General features: G+C 43.2%; 1 protein-coding gene across 1 annotated transcript in view; it reads right to left on the bottom strand.

Moving 5' to 3' along the window:
- Positions 1-15,337: 15,337 nt before the first annotated feature.
- Positions 15,338-22,963, bottom strand: part of TES (testin LIM domain protein) — a 43,480-nt gene continuing 35,854 nt past the window's right edge. The window contains exons 6-7 of the mRNA XM_054989127.1: positions 22,050-22,208; positions 15,338-17,442 (exon numbers count right to left, since the gene is read on the bottom strand). Coding sequence (XP_054845102.1) covers positions 17,251-17,442; positions 22,050-22,208 — 351 coding nt within the window. The 3' untranslated portion in view covers positions 15,338-17,250. The remainder of the gene's footprint in view (positions 17,443-22,049; positions 22,209-22,963) is intronic.

Genomic DNA, 22,963 nt, shown 5'->3' with positions numbered 1-22,963 from the left:
GATAACTATTAAAATCCTGAATACCACACGAGGCTTGGCAAGATATCATTAAGTCCACGGACTCTCCTGCTGGATCCAACTTCCATTCTACTTCTCCCGTTGTCGTCCAAGAAGTTCCCCTCCCACCTGTCATGCAAGTAGTTTCAAATATATATAATACATCTTTAACTGTTGTTGGTAGAAACATTCTAAGATTAGATTTTTGAGTTACCAGCCCAATCCTAATCGCCAGATTGCAAGGGAACATGTCACTCTGAAACCGGTGGGATATAGTATGTCCCAGTATCATGACTAGGAATGGAAGGGAGGATCCTATTTTGCCAAAGGTGGTATCCGTTGCTGTAGATTGATTGCACTGATGGGATGGCGCACATTTTCATCGTCTCCTGGGCACCCAGAAGATCCTTCTCTTGGAGTAAGTCTTGTGGTACAAACACCAAAGCATTCCAAGGCATGAACCGAAGCATTCCAAAGCATACCGTCTTACACAAAGTATTGTGGAGCTGTTATGTGTTTTGTGACATTTGTACATGATAAGGAAATATGTTTCAGTTATGGCTCCCAATGGGATGGATCCAGCCGGCTTTCCCACACACTTTTATCCGTTTCCTTTCTATGCTACTGCCCCATCCCACATGGCTTTTGCTCCTGCAAGTCCCATGACTCTCTGCATAGCCCCTTCCTTGTTTCCTTGATGACGCCCCTTCCTTGTTTGCCAGCAGAAAAAGTTGGTTGGATCCAACCCTCTTTCGAGATCCTGTTTCATCGGGGACAATGGGTTGGAAGAGTTGATGTACAAAATCCAACAGGAAGCTGCTGAACTGGAATTCATATGTAAATTTGACTCAGTCAGACTTGGATTGAATAGAGACTATGAATGGTTATCTTGCTACCAAAAGTAACTGCCTTCAGGCATTCTATTCAGATTCTGCCATGGAGGGGAGTGGGCACACCCAGCCTGGATTGGACATTCCACTTCTTTCATGACTTTTTTACATTTACATAACCCTCACTCCCTGCACCCTCTCCCCCTTCCTCTCATTGCCTATATATCTGTGGGCAGTTTTTTCATACCTTCCATGCATCTGACAAAGAGAGCTGTAGCTCTCAAAAGTTTATGCTACAGTAAAGTTGGTTAGTCTTAAAGATGCTACTGGACTCTTTACTAGTGATCAAGATGAGTCACTATTTTAAAGTTTTGATGAGGACTTCAATCCCTAAATTCTCCTTTCAAATTACTTATAAAGAAATCTTCATAGGCCAGCATTAGACATAATGAAAGGAAAATATGCATTTTATACAACAACTGATTTCTCCAGATTTCCTGCAGGTGACTGAGCCATCATGACATGCAGCCCTGAATAATCATCTGGGCTGAACATCCAGGAGTCCATGGTTAGGGATGCATTTTGCAGTATTTTGAACTTGCGTTGCGGGGGAAGGCTGTTTTGCATGCATCACAGAGGTGTGGTTTTTGTAAGTGGTTAACAGTGCTGTCCTAAACAGAGCCACACCCTTCCAAGTTCTTTGAAGTCAATTGACTTAGAAGGGTATAATTATTTAGGATTTCTTTGTAATGGTCTCACAGGTGTACCGTCTAGACTTAGGGCTTTACGATACGCTCCTCACCAAAGCAAATGCATTTCAGACTACACATGAAATCACTATGTGGAAGTTGCCTGTTGACAATGAGCTTTATATCATCAATGCTTAAACCAACAGATCATGATGCGCGGTGTCAAGGAATTGTGAAGGAATTTACAGACTTGTAGACACTGAGGGAATCGTTTCTAAACTGAAAAGGACCCTTGGATTGGCTGATATCCCGATTATTCGAAACGTTACAAGATTACAAAACATATGAATGTTTTTTTTAAAAAAATAAAAATCTATTTCAAATCCTTCGGTCTTGGATGCCTCATGCATTGCTTTTGGTTCTACAAGATATTGCGGAAGATAGAAGGAATGGCAGAACCCCAAACAAACTTCTGAAAAATGGAGGGTAGTATACCACAAATTAACTGTAGGGCAACTAGGATTGCCAGCCCTTTGCCTATCTCTTCTACTCTGAGCAACAGCGGGAGAAAAATAAAAACTCTGTGTTCCTCTGTGTTCATGGTACAACTCAGAAGTAACAATAGGTAGCTTTAGGAATTGCTTGAAACTCCACAGCAAAACCATTGATTCCTAGAGCTATCCGTTGTCACTTCTGGGTTGTACCCAGAGGTGGTGTAATGACATTGCCAATATTAAGTATTGAGATTTCAGCTCATAGTAACTGCGATTTCAGCTCAAGGTAACCACTTTATTGAAGACTGGAAGCAGACAGACACCCACAGGCTCAACAGGAGCAAACTATAGACAGATAAGCCACGCCCCTTTTTCAAGCAACAACCAATAGGCACACATAACTAGAATCCTTAGTTTGCATTAACTATATACAAAGTAACTTATTTACAGTACGGTGATTGGTCTTTATAATACAGCCCTGATTGGCTGCTGCCAGCGGAAAACAACTAATAGTAATTAAGGCTTCAGGAGCCTTAGCTCAGACAGAAGCTAAGTCAATACATAATAGCCAACATCACCAATGTCACATGACTAGAGATCCCAGACCCCACTCCCCACACCCTGCCCCCACTTACCTGAGCAGCGGGGGGGGCGCACCTTCCTTGCGTGCTCCCCCTGCAGCGTGGTGCGCTCCCGTGTGCTGCAGCCACTGGGATCGGGCCCGTTTTGGCCCGGATCAGGGCCACTGTGGAACGCGAGAGCGCTCCTGTGCTCTGCAGCACTCAAAATGGGTCCGATCCATGGCAAACCGGGCCTGTTTTCAGCAGCTGCAGAGCACAGGAGGGCTCCTGCGCTCTGTAGCTCCCCAAAATGGGCCCTTTCTGCCGCAGATCGGGCCTGTTTTGAGGCGTTGTGGAGTGCAGGAATGCTCCTGCACTCAGCAGCGCCCAAAACAGGCCTGTTCTTCCACGTACCAGGCCCATTTTGAGGCACTGTGGACTTCAGCACCCAAAAACGGGCCTGCCCAGGGGCTGCACAATGACGTCACTCCTGAAGTGACGTCATCGCGCCTGTGAAGGTGCGCGCGCACCCCCTCTCCCCAAAGGTAAGTGCCAGGCCCCTGTCCCCTGCCAGGAGGTTGAGGGGGCCTGGCAACCCTACACATGACAGTTCACTCCGGCTTGTTGCCAGGTTTGGACTGGCAATATTTAGGGCAACAGAACTGGAAAAGAAGGGCTGCTAAATTATTCAAAAGGACTAACCCACACCGCACACTCAGCAACTAGTTTCTCTTGGACAATTTAGATATACAAAGAATTTAATAAGTATACAAAACCTTTCCCCACCTTGAGGCTTCACTGTATTCTTCATGGCTGTTTGGCACCACTTTTTGTCTTCTTAAAGGAATATTTACTTTGTAGGGCCTTTTAAATGGTAAGAACTATACAAAGGAGGCCCAACTCCCGACACAAGAAGCAAATGGTATTATTGAAATATGTACTAGGGTACACTTTATTACCATATAAGGCTGCTCTGCATTCTTGCTGGTAACCTTTTATTACCTCCTGAGTTCTCCAGAGTCCTGCCAAACATCTTGAACTTCATGGAATGATTACAAAGGTTTATAAATATAAGTTTCAGACTTAACTTTGCTGTTCTGTATTAAAACTGCACAAAATATTTAAAATGAGTCAGAAATAGGCAGGTAGGAGTCATTTTAATATGTATTAGAACTTACTTGTTTCATGTAGGTTTTTAACACCATTTTAAAAACAATACCCATGGTATTGACAGAAATAAAATATTATCCAATTACATTTGAATTCCTTTCCCAGGAACTCACTGTCTAAGATAGGGTTGTCAACCTCTAGGTGGGGTTGCTGGTCCCCAGTGAAGGTGGGAGATCCTCAGCTCCCAGCCTCCCCCCACCCCCCACCCCACCACTCACTGGCGGGAGAAAAGGCATGGGAATGGGATGCCTGGGCTGTGATCCTTGGGGGGTGTGATGGCATCAGTCCCAGGAGTAACATCATTTCTCAGGCCCTAGGAGTGCTCTCGGACTTCACAGTCGGCTGATTCTTAAAAGCATCATCCCATTTAGGGCCCAAATTGGCCAGGTGCAAAGCATAGGAGTGCTCCCAGGGCCTGTGCTCTGACATCACTCCCAGAAGTGACATCATTGTGCTGTGCCAGGAGCGCGTGTGTCCTCTATGAAATTATAAGCCTGCTGAACTCCCCAAACCCAGTTCTCCCTAGACTCCACGCTCAAATCTCCAAGAACTTTCCAACTCAGGGCCAAGCTGCACATGACGAATGACACTTGAACAGCAAGTGGATCAAATGGAGGGCAAGTGAACAGGGAGAAATACACTTGCTGTTCAAGTGTCATTCGTCATGTGTAGCTTGGCCCTCAGCGTAAAGAACTCTCTTCCAGTATCTGCACCACACCCTTCTTGCAACCATTTAAATGGTGTCCAAAAAACACCTCTCTTTTTCCAAGTCTTTGGCCTCTGTTCTATGGCTCTGCCACAGATAATCCAAACCTATAGTTTAATCAAACCAAAGTTTAATTGTGCACCAACTGTGACATGCCAGACCCTTCTGCTTGGCACCCAGGGCCCATTCTCCAGCCAAGCAACCCTAGCAGTCTTGTTGGGGTCAGTGTGCAGGAGAAGGCAACACACATGGCTCTGCCTTTCACCACCTCCCGGACCTGCACAGCTACCAGCTGAATCTGTGAGATGCTCCCAGTGCTGCTGGGACTAGGCTTGCTTTAAGCATTTTCTCGTCAAGTACACTTCTGCCCCCAGGTGTGCTGGCATACCCACATCTTTACAGGTAGACTGCATTTTTTTGGCACTTGGTCCAGAAAAAGTTGCCTACCCCCCTGACTTAAACTTGCTGTAGTTAGCATGATCATACAAAGCATGAGCCATTCTACCCATCGCCAGTTAGTGTACATCAAACCAGGATCTGAAATCAGTTGCTTTATTAACCACAGCCTTTATGGCTTAGTAAGAAGTATGAACACTGGCATCCTGGGCCGATTCCAGACAGCCCTCTGCATTCCGAAACGTTGCGCGTCGTCGCACGGAAAACGCGAAATATCGCGTTTTCTCACGCGAGTTTTGCGTGACCTTGTGCAAAACTCACGCGAGAAAACGCGATATTTCGCATTTTTCGCGCAACGACGCGCGATGTTTCGGAATGCAGAGGGCCATCTGGAATCGGTCCTGGTGCAGTGCAGTGCAGCTCAGGTATCAGTTGGGCCTCTGGAAGGGACATTTTCAAAGCCAGGGCGCTCCTATTCAGGGTTGCCAGGTCTTTCAGGGGCCGAACTGGGGGGGGAGCAGTGGTGGTGGGGTGCAGGGGGACAGGACACTTACCCCTGTGCACATGTTTCTTAGGTGTGTGGTCCTGTGCCCACTAGGGTTGCCAGGCCCCCTCAACCTCCCAGCGGGGGATTAGGGCTTGGCACTTACCTGTGGAGGTGGGGTGTGTGTGTGTGCAAAGCATACATGCACTCCTGCAAGTGTGATGATGTCACTTCCGGGAAGTGACATCATCACACAGCCCCTGGGAGCATGCCCACTCTCCACAGGGGCCCGGATTGGGGACTCTGTGGAGCGCGGAAGAGCTCCTGCCCTCCTCAGTGGCCCAAAACGTGCCTGTTTCAGCCCAGATTGGGCTCATTTTGGGCCCGTTTTAAGCCGCTGTGGAGCGCAGGAGTGCTCCCGCGCTCCGCAGTAGCTCAAAATGGGCCTGATCTCTGCCAAAATGGGTCCCAAACGAGCCTGATTTGGGCCAAAACGGACGCATTTTGGGCCGCTGTGGAGGGCAGGAGCGATCCTGTGCTCCGCAGCCGCCCCAATCCGGGCCTGATCTGGGCCAAAACAGGTCCAATCCAGGCAGCTGCAGTGTACAGGAGTGCGCAGTGCCGCAGGGGAGCACGCATGGAAGGTGCACTCCCCCCACTGGCCAGGTAAGTGGGGCAAGGGGCGGGGACGGGGGATCCCCTGCCCCTGGCGGGGATCTGGCATCCCTAGTACCCACCTATCACACAGGAAAATGATGTTGCACTCGGGGCTGATTAGGTAAAAATTGCTCCCAAACTTAGTGTTTGGGGAAATGTTTTACCAAATTGCCCCTGCACTGCAATCCATCGCTTCTTCATCATCCCAGAAAATGATATTATCTTCTGGCACGATGGCAAAGTGTGCATGAGCTTCGGGCACACACATCTCCCATGTAGCTGCCTTTCCATTCCACTGGCCAGGTGAGTGGTGGCAGGGGAGGGTAGCAGCTGTGGGCAAGGGGGCAGGCAACTCTACTCATATTTATCAAACTATCTCCTGGCTCATACACCCATACACCAGCTGTATTCTGTTGACAGCCTTATCTTTGCGGTAACCTTTTCAGGTGGATCAGAGGTCCTCAACATGGTCCACTGACACTGTTATTGGCAACCATCAAGTGTTTTTAGAAAGTGGGTGGGGCTCTTGCCCAACAGGGCTTCTGATTGGCTACTGAAGGTCTAATTAGCTATGCAGATTCAAATAATATTGTTTTAGTGGACAGCGGCCATGAAGTGCTGATTTTATTCTCTCTCACTCCTCATTCTCAGTGCATTTTCTAAACTCACCCCTCTTATCCCCTGAACTTGGGCTTTTCCTTTGTACTCAGGAATCTCCCCTGATGATGATGTGTCTTCTGGAAGGAGCTGACTAATATGTATTGAGACTGGATGGCAACTGCAGTGCTTCAGTCAATCAAAATTTAATGACCTATAACCAGTATCAGGGAATGACGATTGCAGTCATCTCTAACTGGCTGTAACTGACTCTTCACAGTCTCTCTCAACTCTGAGAAGAACTAGTGGCTCCGCCCCCAAAACTACAGCAGCTCCAACAGTCCAAACTGAGCTGGTCCCCCATGAGGCAGAAGTGCAAACCTGGCTGTGCCAACCGCCACTGCAGCCCCGAACTCCCGGGCTCAGGTGATCTGCCGGCCTCAGCTTCCCAGCATCAGGGATTACAGGCATGCGCTGCCACGCCTGGCTCCAACAGTCCAAATACATAACAGTGCATTCTCAGTGCGTTTTCTAAAATTACCCCTTTTATCCTCTGTACTTGAGCTTCTTCTTTGTACTCAGGCATCCCCTGTGATGATGTGACTTCTGGAAGGAGCAGACTCCCAGCAAGTACCAGGTCCCCCTCTCCCATCGGGAAGGTATAGAGACCCGGGACCCCTAGTGTGGAGCGCACCTTCAGACACAGTACCAGGGACAGCGTGTAAGATGGTTCTGTTTCTGAGGGTGTTAGGTGAACTCTAAACAGTTTTGACAGGTCTGGCTGTGTTTTTGGCCTTTGCATTTTAAACTTGTGCATTGTTTTTGTCATGTTGTTGGTCTGTTATGTTGTCTTGTGTCCTTGCAACTTGATGCTGCTCTGTTAGTTGCCTTGAGTCTGAGGAAATAAGTTAGGATCTAAATATTTTAAATAAATACAGTCTATACATGTATTAAATTGTTTGCCTGTAGGCAAGAAACCTTCCTTTTACCCACACAAGGTGAGGAATTACCAGCCCCAATTTCCTGCCCCTGAGGAACTGAGAAGCAGGATAAAAAATGGCCTCCTTAGTGTGATGTTCTACGAATTTCTCCTGTTCTCTGTGGTAAAGCCCATATAGACTAGAGAGGCAGCCTAGAGCATCACCAAGAAGTGACATCATGGCCGTTTCCACACTACTCACCTTCATTCGGAACACTGCGGAACGTCGAGAAAAAAACATGGAAGATAGTGTCTTCTCGCGTGAGTTTTGCGCGACATCACGCGAGAAGACGCTGTCTTCCGCGCATTTTTCGCGATGTTCCGCAGTGTTCCGGATGAAGGTGAGTAGTGTGGAAACGACCCATATCTTCTCCAAACTCTGCTCTCTCCAAGCACTGTCCCCATATTTCCCAGCATTTGCTGAGGCAGTGTTGGGCACCTTAGCAGGCAAGGATTGTTAGAAAGAACTCAATTGTTCTATACCACCTAGCTTTTGAGGCTCTTTATAAATAGTGAATATTATTATTTTAACCTGACATCTTTCATGACCAAACTGACCACTCAGAGCAGGGAAACCAGGTGAGAAATAGTCCGTTATTATTACACCAACTAAGTGCTATGAGTATGCTGGTGAAATGCTTGGTTGATATGCTAGTGTTGTGAGCCTTTGAAAAAGTTTGGCTACAAAACTGGATAGAAATAAATGTTGGCAAAGCCCGCTAGGCTCCACCTTCCAACAGCCACAAAGCAAGTATCGTCTTGACGAATCCCCAAGTGCACTGCCTATACCTACAAAACAGAAAAAGGTTTTGTGGAAGACTTTTGACAGGCTATTTACTTTGCAGAGCTTATGTTGGCAGTTTACCTTATCAGCAGGAATTGCAACATAGTACTTCAAGAATAATTTTGAAATAAGCTGGGATTCTACAGCAAATCTATATATCTGTTGGTGTTTGAAAAACTTTTCTGGATAGGATCTATTTATATTTATGTATTGTATTTAGTGGATATGTATATGTATATTTATTGTATGTATATAGCACCTTAGCACTTGTACTTTCTTAAACAGATAAAAATTCATTTAAAATATTTATAAAATATTGGTATTTAATAGAATTTCTTTCCTCTGTTTAGTGGCTCTCCCCTCCCCCGCCCTTTATCGACATAACAGAGTCATGCTGTGGGAAATCTGCAACTGGGTGAGGACTGCAGCATGGAGATGAACTGGGAGGAAGACTGAGTGGAAAAGATGGCTGGATCCAACCCCATCTGTACATTTTGAGTTTCCCGCAGTCCCAGTGTTTCTGAATAACAGTGTTCCTGCACACAGGTATTTATGGTCAATAAACTCTTTTCCTCCCAGAGTAAACTAAACTTTTTTTTTAAAGTTTGAGCTCATCACTTCTTCTGTCCACAGTGAACACTGCAAAGGTATTTACAAGTTAGCAGCTCTAAGTGAAAATGAACTTTTCTGCATTGAATGGAACAAACTTTGCTAAATGTCTTCATTTCATGGAATACATTTAGAACTGTTGTCTCCTATTATTCTAGATGAAAAAATGCTACCATGGCCATTTCCACACGGCTTACCTTATTCTGCAAAATAGCGAAATCTCGTGCAAAATCTCGCGAGAACACACTGTTATCGTGTGAGAAGACGCTGTTATCGCGCGAGAAGACGCGATAACAGCATCTTCTCGTGAGATTTCACGTGAGATTTCGCTATTTTGCAGAATAAGGTAAGCCGTGTGGAAACGGCCCATATCTAGTTTCTTCCCACGTGACAACTAGTTGAGGGAGTCTCAGAAGCAGGAATTAATGCAGAGTGAAGAGTTACATTGGGAATGGAAAATTGCCATCATCTTTAATTTAGAGTGCTTGTTCAACAGGCAACTATAGGGTTGGAAAATTCCTGAAGATTTTGGGGTAGACCACTTGAAGGGCAGGGTCTAGGGAGAGGCAGGGTATATTGCCAAAGAGTCCCCCCCCTCCACAGCAGCCATTTTTTCCAGATGACTGTCATTCAGAGATCATTTGCAATTCTGGAAGATCTCCAGGCCAAACATGGAGACTAGCAAGCCTAGAAGACAAGGATCCTGGCCAAAATTATCCCTTCGAGTCATCTCTTTCATGTCTGGATGTGGAAATTCTTTAGCATCTTTCCCTGTCACCTAGATCACTTTTCTAGAAAAAATGCTTTGTAGAAAGGGAAGTCCTTTTTAAAAAAGTTATAACCAACTTGTCTGACACCTTCTTATAAGTTTTGATAAATAACATCTATTTTCTGCTTCCTAGCAGTTAGAAAGCCTTTAACTTCAAAAAGTATTAAAAGCTTTATTTTTGTTATTTGAACGTTTTAGTGAAGACTGGTCTTATTGCTGACTGGATTCTCAATATATAAACGTTCCTTAAATACCATGGAATGCAAAATTCTTGCTGTGTTGCAGTTGTACCTTGTTTTAACCTGCAGCCAACGATGTCCACTATAAAGATCGTTTTGGCCAAGATGGTTTTAGGCTTCTAAAAATGATGTCATTGGGAGGCATTTTTTGCAGGAACACCTAGTAAAAATGAAACTAAAACTGGATAATTATGTGATGGAATTTTTGCAGTGTGTGTCTGTGTATATTAAGTGCTATATTAGCTAACTCTCAACTTCAAGTTGTCAGATAAATTAAGGTTGTCTGTTCAAAGCAGTTTCCGTAGTAGTTTCCCTTATTTAAGGTTTAATATTCAGCCTAAAATGGAGACGAGGTGAAGAGGAAACTGAGGCACCAAAAGAGAGGCACAATTTACTCGAGGTCAGATTGAATTTAAGCTCTGTTGCCCTGCTTAATGGGCTAAAGTCATAAAAAGATTGCCATCAAAAGTTCCAGCAGACAAAAAGCTTTGTGAAACAGGCATTTTGTTATCTTCTATTTGGCAGAGTTTCCCAGTTACTGAAAATATAAATACAGCCGTACCTAGTCTGAGATCATAATATCACTATTTTAAGAAAGTTTTAGACAAATCAGGGGGTTGGGATTGGGGGAGGGCTAGTCTGGAAAACAAATCCTGTGAGGGAAGGTTGAAGGCCCTGAGTATATTTAGCCTTGAGAAGAGAAGGCTGCTTACTACAAATACTTGAAGTATTGTCACATATAGAAGGAAGGAGGAAATATCCAGTCAAAAGTGACAGTAGAGGCATGATAGATCTTTATAAAATTATGCATAAGGCAGAGACAGTGAACAGAGAGAACTTCCTCTCCCAAAATACTAAGACTTGAGGGCATCCAATGAAGCTGATGAGCAGTAGATTCAGGATGGATGAAAGGAAATGCTTCTTTATACAATGAGGGATTAAAATGTAGAATTTGCTGTTAGAGGAAGTTGCGATGGCCACAGCCATATGTATTTTTAAAGGGAATTAGGCAGATTCATGAAGGATAGGTATATTAATGGCCGTTTTCACACTGCTTACCAGCCATGGAACATCGCGCCAAGCTCCCGGAATGACAGCATCTTCCTGGTGCGGTTTCGTGCAAGAGAATGGCCAATGGCTTCTAGCCATGATGTTTAAAGGCTACCTCCACATTCTCAGGCAGTTACCACTGAATGGCAGTGCCAGGAGGCAACACTGGGGAAGGCACAGCCTTCAAGCCTCTATGCCCTGTTGTTGGCCCTCCATAATAACTGGTCGGCCTCTGTGTAAGACAGGATGCTGCCCCACTGGTCTGATCCATCAGGGCTCTTCTTCTGTTCTTGTGTGCAGCCTTGGCAGACATAGTATCATGTGATCAGACCCACAATGCATTTTAACTTTTTGTAGTTAATAACATATATGGTCAGATTAAATGTATTCATTCCTGAGGTTCAGATCTGATGGCATTCTTTCAGAGCTGAAAACAATTTTGGGAGGCATTTGTCCTGAGAATGTACCCATTGGTACATTCCAGGACCAATGAGTTGTACCCATTGGTCCTGGATGAATTAGCAAACAATCCCCTATGAGGAGGCGTACCAGGCTCTCAGGTAAAGAAGCAATTATTATGGTTAATGTTCGCTCACTTCCACTCTTCATGTTTGGAGATCAGCTGTGTTGTAAGTTTCTTATTGGACCTCTGTTCCCGCCTTAGTTTTCTATTCGTTCTCTGTTCCCACATTATTGTTACCTATGTACATAAAAGGCTGCACTGCAGTTTGCTCCTTGCTTCTGTGGTTGGAGACTCCAAGAGCCCATGCACGTAAACAATGAAAGTTTTTCTGGTTACAAGGATCAGTTTGGCTGTCATCAGGCCTAGTCCACCAAAGGATAACCCAGCTTGCCTAAATGAGCAGGTTCTGATTCTCAAAACACATTGCTCCCCACTGCATGTATGCATTTCTGGTCAAACAGGCTGTGCAGTTCTCTGGCAAGTATCAGGCAAAATTGTGTGAATGGTCACGGTCAGGGCTTTTTTTCTGGGAAAAGGGGTGGTGGAACTCAGGACCGCACAATGACATCACTTTGGGTCAGCTGGAACAAGTTTTTTTTTTTAAAGTTTAAATCACCCTTGGCAAAAATGGTCACATGGCTGGTGGCCCCGCCCCCTGATCTCCAGACAAAGGTGAGTTTAGATTGCCCTCCATGCTGCTCCAGCGCAATCTAAACTCCCCTCTGTCAGGAGATCAGGGGGCGGGGCCACTGGCCATGTGACCATTTTCAAGAGGTGCCGGAACTCCGTTCCACTGCGTTCCTGCTGAAAAAAAGCCCTGGTCACACTGAACAGCAATATTGCTCTCAAGCTACTCCCAGCTTTCTAAACAAAGCCCTCACCTGCCTCTGTGGTTGAATTAGAGTTCTCTTGAACATTAGAATACCAAGAGCATCTTTTATTTATAGAGATAACTTTGTTTGCAAGGATGTATAATCTGATCATTATTTCATTGGGAATATTTCTCACTGTACAATATAGTAGAAGGAAGTTATTTTGAAGACCAGAACAGCATAGAAAGTGATCTTTTTTTAAAAAAAAAGCTAAAGGTGCCAGGCCCAGACTATGAAAAGATTTTTGTACCTTCGAACAGTTAACACAGGAACTTCTGCCAGGGAATGCATTGCATACTAGTTGTACACAGAGAGAAACCACTGCTTTCCCCCCTTTAATGCACATGCAGAAGCCCATTTATTTTTAATTGATATTTTCCAGGGAATATGGTGACTTTTGCCTTTCTACATTGATGTTCAGCATGTGATAGTTTAAATTCAAGCATCTGCACTCAGGCTTAAAAGAAATGCCCCTCATTTATTAGTAATAGAAACAATGGCTCAGATCACTGCCCTGTGTATTGAATGGAGTTGTATAAATACAAGTTGCTTAAAGGTGTTTTAAAGAAGAGTAAATGCTGTGCAGAAGACTAGGCGCCAATCAGACCCTGCACCAAGTCCCAAGATGCTCTTTATTCTCTATTGCATACTCTCCTGTCTATTTCAAATTTGGCATGAAGAGGCCTTGACTGAGGGTACCACTGCTGAGAATGTCTTTTCAATTGGGCAAAGAATTAAAACAAAAAGTTAGAGACAGAAATGAGTTCCGCATTTAAAAACCCAAATGTAATTGGATACTGTTGTATATTGGTTAGAGTACCAAACTATGATCTGGGAGGCCCAGATTCAGATCCCTACTCGGCCATGGAAGCGTGTTGGATGTGCTTGGGCCAGTCACCCCCTCTCAGCCTTACCTAACAATGGGGATAAAAAGGAGAAGAGAATAACGTAAGCTGGTTTGGGTCCCACTGGGGACCAATTGGAGGAAAAGGCAGAGTATAAATGAAGTAAATAAACTTATCCAGTATCTTTAGTTCTAATCACGAACAACATGAATCAAGTTTGTGTCTGATTTATTTTAAAACTTTTAAAAATGTAATCAAAGTTTTGAAAAAATGAGATGGGCAGGAAAACTTGGCAAGCACCTTGAGATATCTCTTAAGAAAGTTTGCTTAACCTAGCTGCTAAAAGCTGTGTGGCACTGGGAGGGCACTTCCTTGGCACTGGGCACCCTTCAACCAAATCCTAGCTACTGTACAGTACAGGGCAGGGGGGTTATTGGGGGAGCTCAGCAGATCTCTTCACAATTCAGTACAGGAAATTTCTTTTATGTTTTTTCTAGATTCCCTCCTTTTTTCCCTTAAAAAAGGATAAATCATTTTAAAACATGAAAGCGACAAAATCCAAAAATGTATGTGTACTGCCCCACCATGTGTTCCATAATGGCTACTGTTTTTCCAATGGAAACACACCATGAAGAAGTGAAACACATATATTTCTCTTAAAAATAGATTTCACAGTGTTCCCATGAGAAGTCTCTGGCTTAGGTAACAATCCAAAACTTCCACATGCATAGAAATTCCCTTCCCTTAAGAAAACTGGCTGCGTGCCTGGAGGATTCTCCTGGTGTGTGTGAATCATTCTCTCTGTTCATAGAGGAAAACAGGGATCACACTATTGTGTGTGTGTGTGTGTATTGGAACTTCTGAAACATGGCCATGGATTTGTGCCACCAATATAGTGTGAACAATTAATCCTTAAAATACTAGCATGTCTTTGGAAACTTTCAAGAACAAATCTATTTTTAATTGTACGAGGAGTTAAAAAATTAACAGACTCTCTTACATATTGGAGCTTGTTTGCACAAACTAAGCGTCTAAACGCCATGCAAGCAGAAGCGCCAGGATTCTTGACCACCCTCACGCTAAAAGGTTTTGAGCAATTTATTCAGATCTCAATTGTCTTGGAAGCTATCTCCCCCTGCTGGACTAATATAATCATTACACTGATCAAAAGGCAAAAACCAACCATGCTATTGGAACAGTTCGATTATCTGCAGAAATACTGTAACTTTCTCAGCCAAAGATGGCTACCAAAGCAGCTCACAAAAACAAAATATGCAAATTATGTTAAAATTTAATACAGATGTTCCCTGGAGAGGAGATTCTCAGCTCAGCTGGACCGAAGAAACAGTGCCTGGAAGCTTCCTGTCTTCTCTCTGTGGCCCTATTGAATTGATGGAAACTAGAGAGGGGGAAACTCACAGCTGAAACTGCAACCAGGCATGATGAAGGGATGGCCTGGCTGCTTTTATTTTATTTATTAATTCGATTTTTAGCCCGTCCTCCCCACAAACAGGCTCAGGGCGGGGTACAATAAAATGCTGAATGAGCATTTAAAATATACAAGTAAGATTTAAAATACTAAAACATAAATACCTAAAACAACTTTTCAGATGGCGGCCCCCTCCAGTTTCCCCAATCTGAACATGATAATCCAAGAGGAGTGGGTGGGGGCTATAGTTGATCATATTCTGGTGACAGCACTTATGGGGGGCAGATGACTTTGTCGCTCCCCCTAGCGGGAGACCGGTAGGGAGGCACCGAAGCAATCAGAGGGTCAAAGACTGGCCTCAACCATATGCCTGTTGGAACAACTCCATCTTACAGGCCCACCAAGAGGACATAAGATCTTGGTGGGCCTGGGTGTCCTCTGACAGAGTTGCACCAGGTTGGGACCAGGACTGAAAAAGCCCTGGCCCTGGTCGAGGCCAGCCGGGCCTCCTCTTTTATCGCTTACAGTCCCATAGATGGCAATTGCATATATGACTGTTTCTATTAGACACTGCAATTTCCATCTGTTTTTAAGCTGGGACATTGTAATTTTTTTCTTAATGATAATTATTGTTTCTGACTGAATGGCACCTTTGAAGCATTCTGAGTATACACAGGATATATATATATATATTTAAAAAAGAACAAAACTATGGAAGTCATTTCCCCCAAAATGTTTTATTTGAGATTAATAATAAAGGCATAAGAGATCTGTCATTTTCAGTCCGAGAAACTGAACTGAAAATGTGCATAGTTAACAAAACAGAAGCTTGTTCACTCATTTTCTAGTACTTTAATGTTCATTGTTAAGAAATACCAGCATATTACTATTCTGCTTCCTATCAGTACAATCCAGAACAGAGCTGTGCCTTTCTCAGTCCATTGAAATCCATGCTATCACTCTGTTCAGCATTGCGCTGGGCTGGATCCAGATTAAACTGGAGATTTGTGCTGATTCCTTTCTGCCCACAATAGACTCCCCCCCCCCCACACACCCTTCATGCGGTTCCTCGGGGTCCCCCGTCCTCCAGGACCAGCATTTTGCTGCACATTGCACTGTGCAGAGACAGGGAAAGCAAGAAAGTTCTGTCCCGCTGTTGGAAAATTTAGTTTAGATCCAAAACATTGTATATACTTTTCCTGCTAGTTTCCAGGCCTTCAATTCACATCAAGGGGGCAGGTTTGGGAGTCTGTTCTAAAAATATGGAAACATCCTGAAATTGTTGCAGTCTCCAATGACACATGGTTTTGGTTTCAGATGTTACAGTATCTACTAAATGTTTTATTTTTAAATATAGTTTCACTAAACATTTTGGTTCTTATCTAATTTATAGTTTGGATGGTGAAGTGTGGGCTAGGTAAAATGCACAGCTATTGCTGAAACTTCACCAGAGCCCTTGCTTTCCTTCCCCTGATTTCTAGAGTCACTGGAAGTCATGCAGCCCATACAGAAAAGACTGTAAATTGATAATACAATTCTAAACAGTAACACCTTTCTAAGACTTTACAACTGCACTGCAAGTCCTTCCTTTTTCAAATAGATTGATCCTCAAGTTGTGGTGGAAGCGAGTTGCCATGCTAGAAAAACATCCGGGATATTGTTCTTCTGTATTAGCAAGTTCATTTTTGGTACGGGTATGTGAAAATTTAATGTTTCCTGTTACAAAGCATAAGACTTTGGAAAGAATGACCAACCATCGATACAGGGATACAAAGCATGACTGGGAGAGGCTAGGTTTCATGGACGAAAAGAGGCACCTGCATTCTGACAAGGTTTTAGTCAAACAGGAAGCAAGGTAACATTCTAAGCACAGAAATAGAAAAAAAGTACAATTTAAATGTCATGACGAAAGCTTTTTCATACCATAATCAAAGGCTGTGCCACAACCTTTAAGACCTTCTCTTAAAGATCTCAGGGAAAGCAGAAAGCCTCTGAAAAGATCCACCCTTATTACATTAAAACACTGCTGCAGCACAATCAGCTCACCAACATGATTTATTTCTGGACTGATTGTACCACTTCATATTATATGTCGGTTTCAAAAGTTTGAATGCTGTTCCACACTTTAACGCCACCCGGCAAATGTATAACTAGCATGCTACAGAGACAACTAACATGTTGTTTGTGCTAGTTTTGCACATGTTAAAGAGATTTCATTTTTTTTTTACAAAAGAAATAATTGACCGCAATAGTTTTATTACAGTTTGAAGTGGTACAGTCCAGCAGGAGGCGCATGATGTCTGTCTTGCCTCTCATGTAAGGCTTCATAATAAGCTAAGTTGGATCATACCCAAATTTGGGTACCCAATTGTAGGGTAAATAAGAGTCTTTTGAAATACATACTGAATATCAAGCTTCCTACATTTGCAATACATAATCAAAAGCATAAAGAATACAGAAGTGCTGAAGTACTAATCAAAAGCTATTAAGTGAGTAATGTAAAATCTTTGGAATTTGCCATTTAATACGTTGGATTTTGTTAAAAATGTCCCAATATTACACTTGAACAGTAGAAATGCAGAGGACTTTGAAGTAAGGCAAAGCAGTTGTTCCATTTGGATATTCTTCCACTTAAGACATCATCTTCTTCTTACATTCTACTGAGCAGAAGACCATCCCTTCTACCGGCATGAACTTCTGGCCAATAAGACACTTGCTACAACAAGAACACAGAAAACACTCTGTGGTTGCGTGCCAGTTGAAGTTGTTGTAGCTCACACGTTGCACTTCTGGGTCAATAGCATTGTGGCAACCTTGGCAGACCTGGTGAGTAGACAAGGAAACCAAATGAATTATTTTACATTTTAAAGCACTTCAGAGATCTTGCTTGCTTCACAGTTGTGGCTGCAACTAGAACATCAGAAGAAGCTGGAAACTCAGAAGAGCAGCTGTGAGGGATCTAGAAAAGATCCTTAAAGTTAAAGATGTCTCTTTGGGAAGCAAGATCAAGATAATTCAAACGGTGGTATTCCCCATTACTATGTATGGATGTGAAAGTTGGACGGTGAAGAAAGCTGACAGGGAAAAAATGGATTCATTTGACATGTGGTGCTGGAGGAGAGTTTTGCAGATACCATGGACAGCCAGAAAGACAAGTAAGTGGGCACTAGATCAAATCAAGCCTGAATTCTCCCTAGAAGCTAAAATGACAAAACTGAGGCTATGATACTTTGGCCACATCATGAGGTCTTCTCATGATGTGACCAAAGTATCATAGCCTCAGTTCCACTTCTCCTAGCATTACTGACTTTTCCAGAGAATCTTTTCTCTGGAAAAGTCAATAATGCTAGGAGAAGTGGAAGGCAGCAGGGAAAGAGGAAGACCCCAAATGAGATGGCTTGACGCCACATCTTCCAGTTTGCAGGATCGGAGCAAGTCTGTTAATGACAGGACATTTTGGAGGTCTTTGGTGCTTTCCCCCTTGCCATTGTCATGCCATAATTAAAAAAAAAACAGTTTTTAATTCCTGCTGTAAATTTCAAATGCCTTTTGCAGGGTGCCTTGCAGGGCAAGTGTCTGGGAAACCCAAGTCAAGGGCCCTCTTGTGCAGGTGGAACTAGTTGGGAAAGTGTTCTGAACTGTGTCCTACATGCATTGTGATTCATAACAACCCCTGTACTTAGCAAAGAAAATGGAAGACTCTAAGGAAACAGTTCAAAGGAGTTGAAGGAAGTCCACAAAGTAACTCTTTGAATGTGTACATTGACAACAACCATACCTATAACATAGTTTGATTCTGTAATCATCTTTACAGGGACTGAGCCTGCAAGACAATGCGGTTCTTTTTCTTAATTGAAAATGAATATGCTGCCTTTCCAGAGACCTGTTTGAGGTGGCTCACAAAATGAAACAATACAGTCAAATCAGAGCCAGTATGGTATAGTGGACTATTGGACTATGATCTGGAAGACCCAGTTCAAATCCTTGCACTGCCATGGAAGCTTGCCCAGTGGCTTTGGGGCCAGTTTCACACTCTCAGCTTCACTGGGGAGAAAGGCGGGGTATGGATGAAGTAAATAAATAAATAAAAATAAGAATCATAAAAGTTATCCATCATTAACAGCCATTAAGCAGGACATAAAAAACAAGCCCAGCCTTATAACAGTCTAAAATGCTATCAATAAAATGGTCCCCAGGCTAGAAGCAGATCATTAAAAGAGCTAAACAAGATGGAACCCCTTAGTTAAAAACCTGGTAAGAAAATAAATGTTTTGGCTTTGCACCTAAAGGATATCAGGCAAGCCCCAAGGGGGAGAACATGCCAAAGGAAAGGTACCACCACTGAAAAGTCCTGGGTTCTGGTTGCCACCCACCTCAGATCTGCAAGCTGTGTGGGCTCCAAAAGCCTTCCTTTATAGTTTGTGATATGGCCTTCCAGAACATGTTAGGAAGACACCCACTTTGCAGAACTTTTGCAAATAGGGAGTTACACTGAGAACATTTGTGGTTTGAAAGATGCCAAGGAGGAATAACCAACAAGATAAGGGAGCAGAATGATTTTTTTCCCCTGCTGCAAAGAATCCTTATCCATGTCATTTTGCAGACAGAACAGGCAAAATCTACTGTTTGGGCAAAATCTGTAGGATTAGCAATGTGCTAGTTCTGCATTCAGTGACAGCTATTATGGGGAGTGATGTCAAGAGTCCTCCACTTGATGGCGATAGTGTGTAAACTGGCCTCCAAGTCTTGAGAAGGTTAAAGTATTAGTAATTCTGAATGTCACGGGGCACCTGCATAACTTCACATGACAGGTGAATATGGATGCCTGAGACTCCCTGAAATTTCTACAATGCTAAAAATATACACCTTTAAAGCCACAGAAATGTGCGTCAATAACCAGTTTACTTGCAGGCCAGGTCTTCAAAATACATGGAGGTCAAGGACTTTGAAATCCAAAAAGCATATTTACAGTAACTGTACATATTATATTACATTTAAATACCCATTCAGGGAAAAAAATTACAATTCTTTCCTGAACTGAGCTATTATTGGCTGACGTGATTCAACTCCCAGGCCAGACACAACTGTACATAAACCAGAGAATTTAAGAGAGGGGCCTAACAGAAGCTGCTTTGAGCTAAGCAATTGTTTCAGAAGCCACAATGGAAAGGTCACAGCTAAGTGCAAAATGTAAGAGGGAGCTTCTTCCTAACTTCACAAATGCCAGTACTGGAGACACTTCTGCACCCTCCAGCCCTCCAGATTTCTCTTCCGTTGTTAAAATGTTGGGCTGTCATGAAGAAATTTCCAAGTTAACCCAACCTAAAACCACGGTGAAAATTAAGGGGACTACTTCTAAATCAAATGTGTTTAGAACTGTGGTTACAGCTCAAGAGAAGTGCAGCATTACAAAAATCTTTGCTGAACTTGTGCACCATCCCCCCACCCCCAAATCCCATCCGGTGTAACAGCTGGATTGTTTTAACAGATGTGAGTATAACCACTTCGGCTGCTGAATGAGAGTTCAGTGGCTCTGTGACCAAAAGACAAGGTGATCAACTTGTGCTGCTGAACAACTTGGGAGGGCATCACACTATGAATTATGCCCTGTATAAAAACACACCCACCCACCCACAGAAAACTAGTATGTCAGAGAGAATAGTCTAAAACCAGTTTCCAGAACATGCTAATCTTCTAGATGTAGGGGCTTTTTTCCCTATGGGGAAAATTCAGTTGTGTAGCCTGAAGCAGTACAGTCCACGTACAGATTTGATGAATTATCTACTGTTTGTGAGAACATGGCCAATGAAATCCAGCTTCTTAAGAGTCAGATATAGCTGTGTACAGACTGAACACTGCTGATGGGCAGCTGTACAAAGGTGGCTTATTACTAAGCTGGAAGAAGGAGCACTTGGGGGTCCCCCCTCCCAACATTATGTGAGCAGTATAAATTAAAATGAGTCAGTCTTAGAGCCAAGCTACAAGAGACAAATTACATGAGGAGGAGCACGTGAAGGAAGCTGCAATGTTAGCCGGGAAGCTGAGTTTTAAAAGAGATCAGAAGGCTTTGTCAATTTCCCCTCTCTACAGAGCCAGGGAGATGGCTACTCAGAGGGGTTGTTAATTTCCTCTTTGCCTCAAAAGGCACTGTCAGTTTCACCTCCCCTTCTAGGAGGCAAAGAGGAAAGTAACAAGCAGCCATCTCCCAGGCTCTGTAGAGAGGGGAAATTGTTGGAATAAGACACTGTGGCCTAATTTGAATTGAATGAGTAAAGAGTGCTTGCAGGTTGAGAAGGGGCCTGATACATTATATAGTGTCTGTTTATCTGTTGCTGTGGAACTGGCCCCTCCCTGCAGGGAGTGAAGATTCCTTCTGTGTCAGTTAAGATGTCTGTTGCTGTAACTGCCTCTCTCTCTCCTGTGTGTAAGCCATGAATGTGTTTCTCTCACAGTTTGTTGTTTATTTTACTGTAAATAGTTATTAAATGAAGTTAAACATTATCTTCTTAGATGATTTTACTTCTCACTGGATTCTTCTGTTGACTCTGCTATACGGTGGTATATCCTGCACCTGGTGAGTGACGTTGCTCCATCATGAGGACTGTCTGGGATATTTAAATATATCTCCCCCTCACAGAAATTGAAAAAGCCTTCCAATCTCTTTTAAAACTCAGCCTCCCGGCTAACATTGCGACTCCCTCCACGTGCTCCTCCTTGTGTAATTCGTCTCTTGTAGCTGAGCTCTTAGTGGTTGTTAAGGGATGTCATTTAACATAAAAGTATTTCACAAACCATTCAGCACTTACTACGTTACCAGCTATGAACTTTGCTAAAAACGATTTGACTGAGCTTCCTCTTTCTTCCCTGCAAGTCAGTTTAATGCAACAATCAGTTCCTTAGAAAAAGATAACAGTGAAAAGCATAAAGAATGGTGTTTTCCCCCCTTCCAATCAATTCATTTCAGAGAACAGTCAGAACCAACAGTGTGACAAGCTGTTCCATGGAATAATTATGTATTTGATGAGAAAGTGCAATTCAAGAACAGATTTTCAAAAAGCAAAGCAAACACACAAATGCTAAAATGGGAGGAAAAAACAAAATGTGACAATTTCTTTTGACTTGAAATACTAAAAAGAGTGAGGGAATGGAGTCAAGAAAACAATGTTTTCATATCAAGGTAAGTTCTCTTAATCTGCGTGCTACCCCCACCGACAAAGTAGTGGGGTTTTTTTTACAAAAAAATGCAGTGGCCAACTTTCTGCAGAATAAAATGAACTGCCACACAGAGAAATGGCAAATCGTACAAGAAGCCCCAGTGAAAGGTTTTTCCACTCAAGAAACTGCTACTCTAGGCATGCTACAGGCAAATATATTTGTGCCACTAACTTTACACTAGAATTGTGAGTACTGGGCAGTCTTGATGATCTTACCACAGCATGATTCTTCACGTAGCAGGGTTTGCAGACAGGCTTTTCGTTTACCATGACATAGATCTCTCCTGCCAAGACACAGTCACAGTCAAAGCAGCAGAAGTGCTTCAAATGCCAACTTTGACCTTCTGCCTGGGTGTATTCGTTGCTGAATATAAGCTAAGGGAGGAAGACAAGGTTATCAGATCACTCTGCCTCATTACTTTATTCTTCCTGCAGTTTTTGTAAAAAATGGAAATATTCCTTCTGGCCAAGAGCTGTTTATTGTGTTGGCATATAGGCAGGTACAAACAGGTTTTGCCCAGGCTCAGCCATTTACTGCAGAGGTTCCCACTTACTGGAATACTTTTCCTGAGTCTGTTGGGAAGGCATCCGATTTGTTACATTTTAAGAAATTCTATGCCCTGACTTGGATAGCCCAGGTAAGCCTGATCTCATCAGATCTCAGGAGCTAAGCAGGGTCAGCCTTGGTTAGTAATTGGATGGAAGACCTCCAATGGAGACCAGGGTTGCAGAGGTAGACAATGGCAAACCCCCTCTGTTAGTCTCTTGCCATGAAAACCCCACCGGGGTCACCATAAGTCAGCTGCACCACCAGGAAATTATATAAGGCAGAATTGTTTAGAAAGGCTTTTGAACACATGATTTTTAATTGACAGCCAGTTGTGGAAGGTATCGATAATATTATGGTCTTCAATGTTGTCCATGGTCTAGGACCTTGTGCATTTTAAATGGCTTTGTTTTTAAACTGTTGTAAGCAACCTTGAATTCAGTCATGAAGAAAGGTGGGATAGAAATGCCCTAAATTAATTAAGAAGGGCTCCATTTGCAAAAAAATAAGTTATTCAATTTAAAACAATGTTTGCCAGCCCCTTATACAAACCTATACAAACCAATGGCAATGAAAGACTTTG

This window comes from Eublepharis macularius, chromosome 9 (genome assembly GCF_028583425.1).
Source record: "Eublepharis macularius isolate TG4126 chromosome 9, MPM_Emac_v1.0, whole genome shotgun sequence".
Lineage (NCBI taxonomy): Eukaryota > Metazoa > Chordata > Lepidosauria > Squamata > Eublepharidae > Eublepharis > Eublepharis macularius.
Note: the sequence above shows the minus strand (reverse complement) of the source record. Positions and strands in the feature narration are given on the sequence as shown.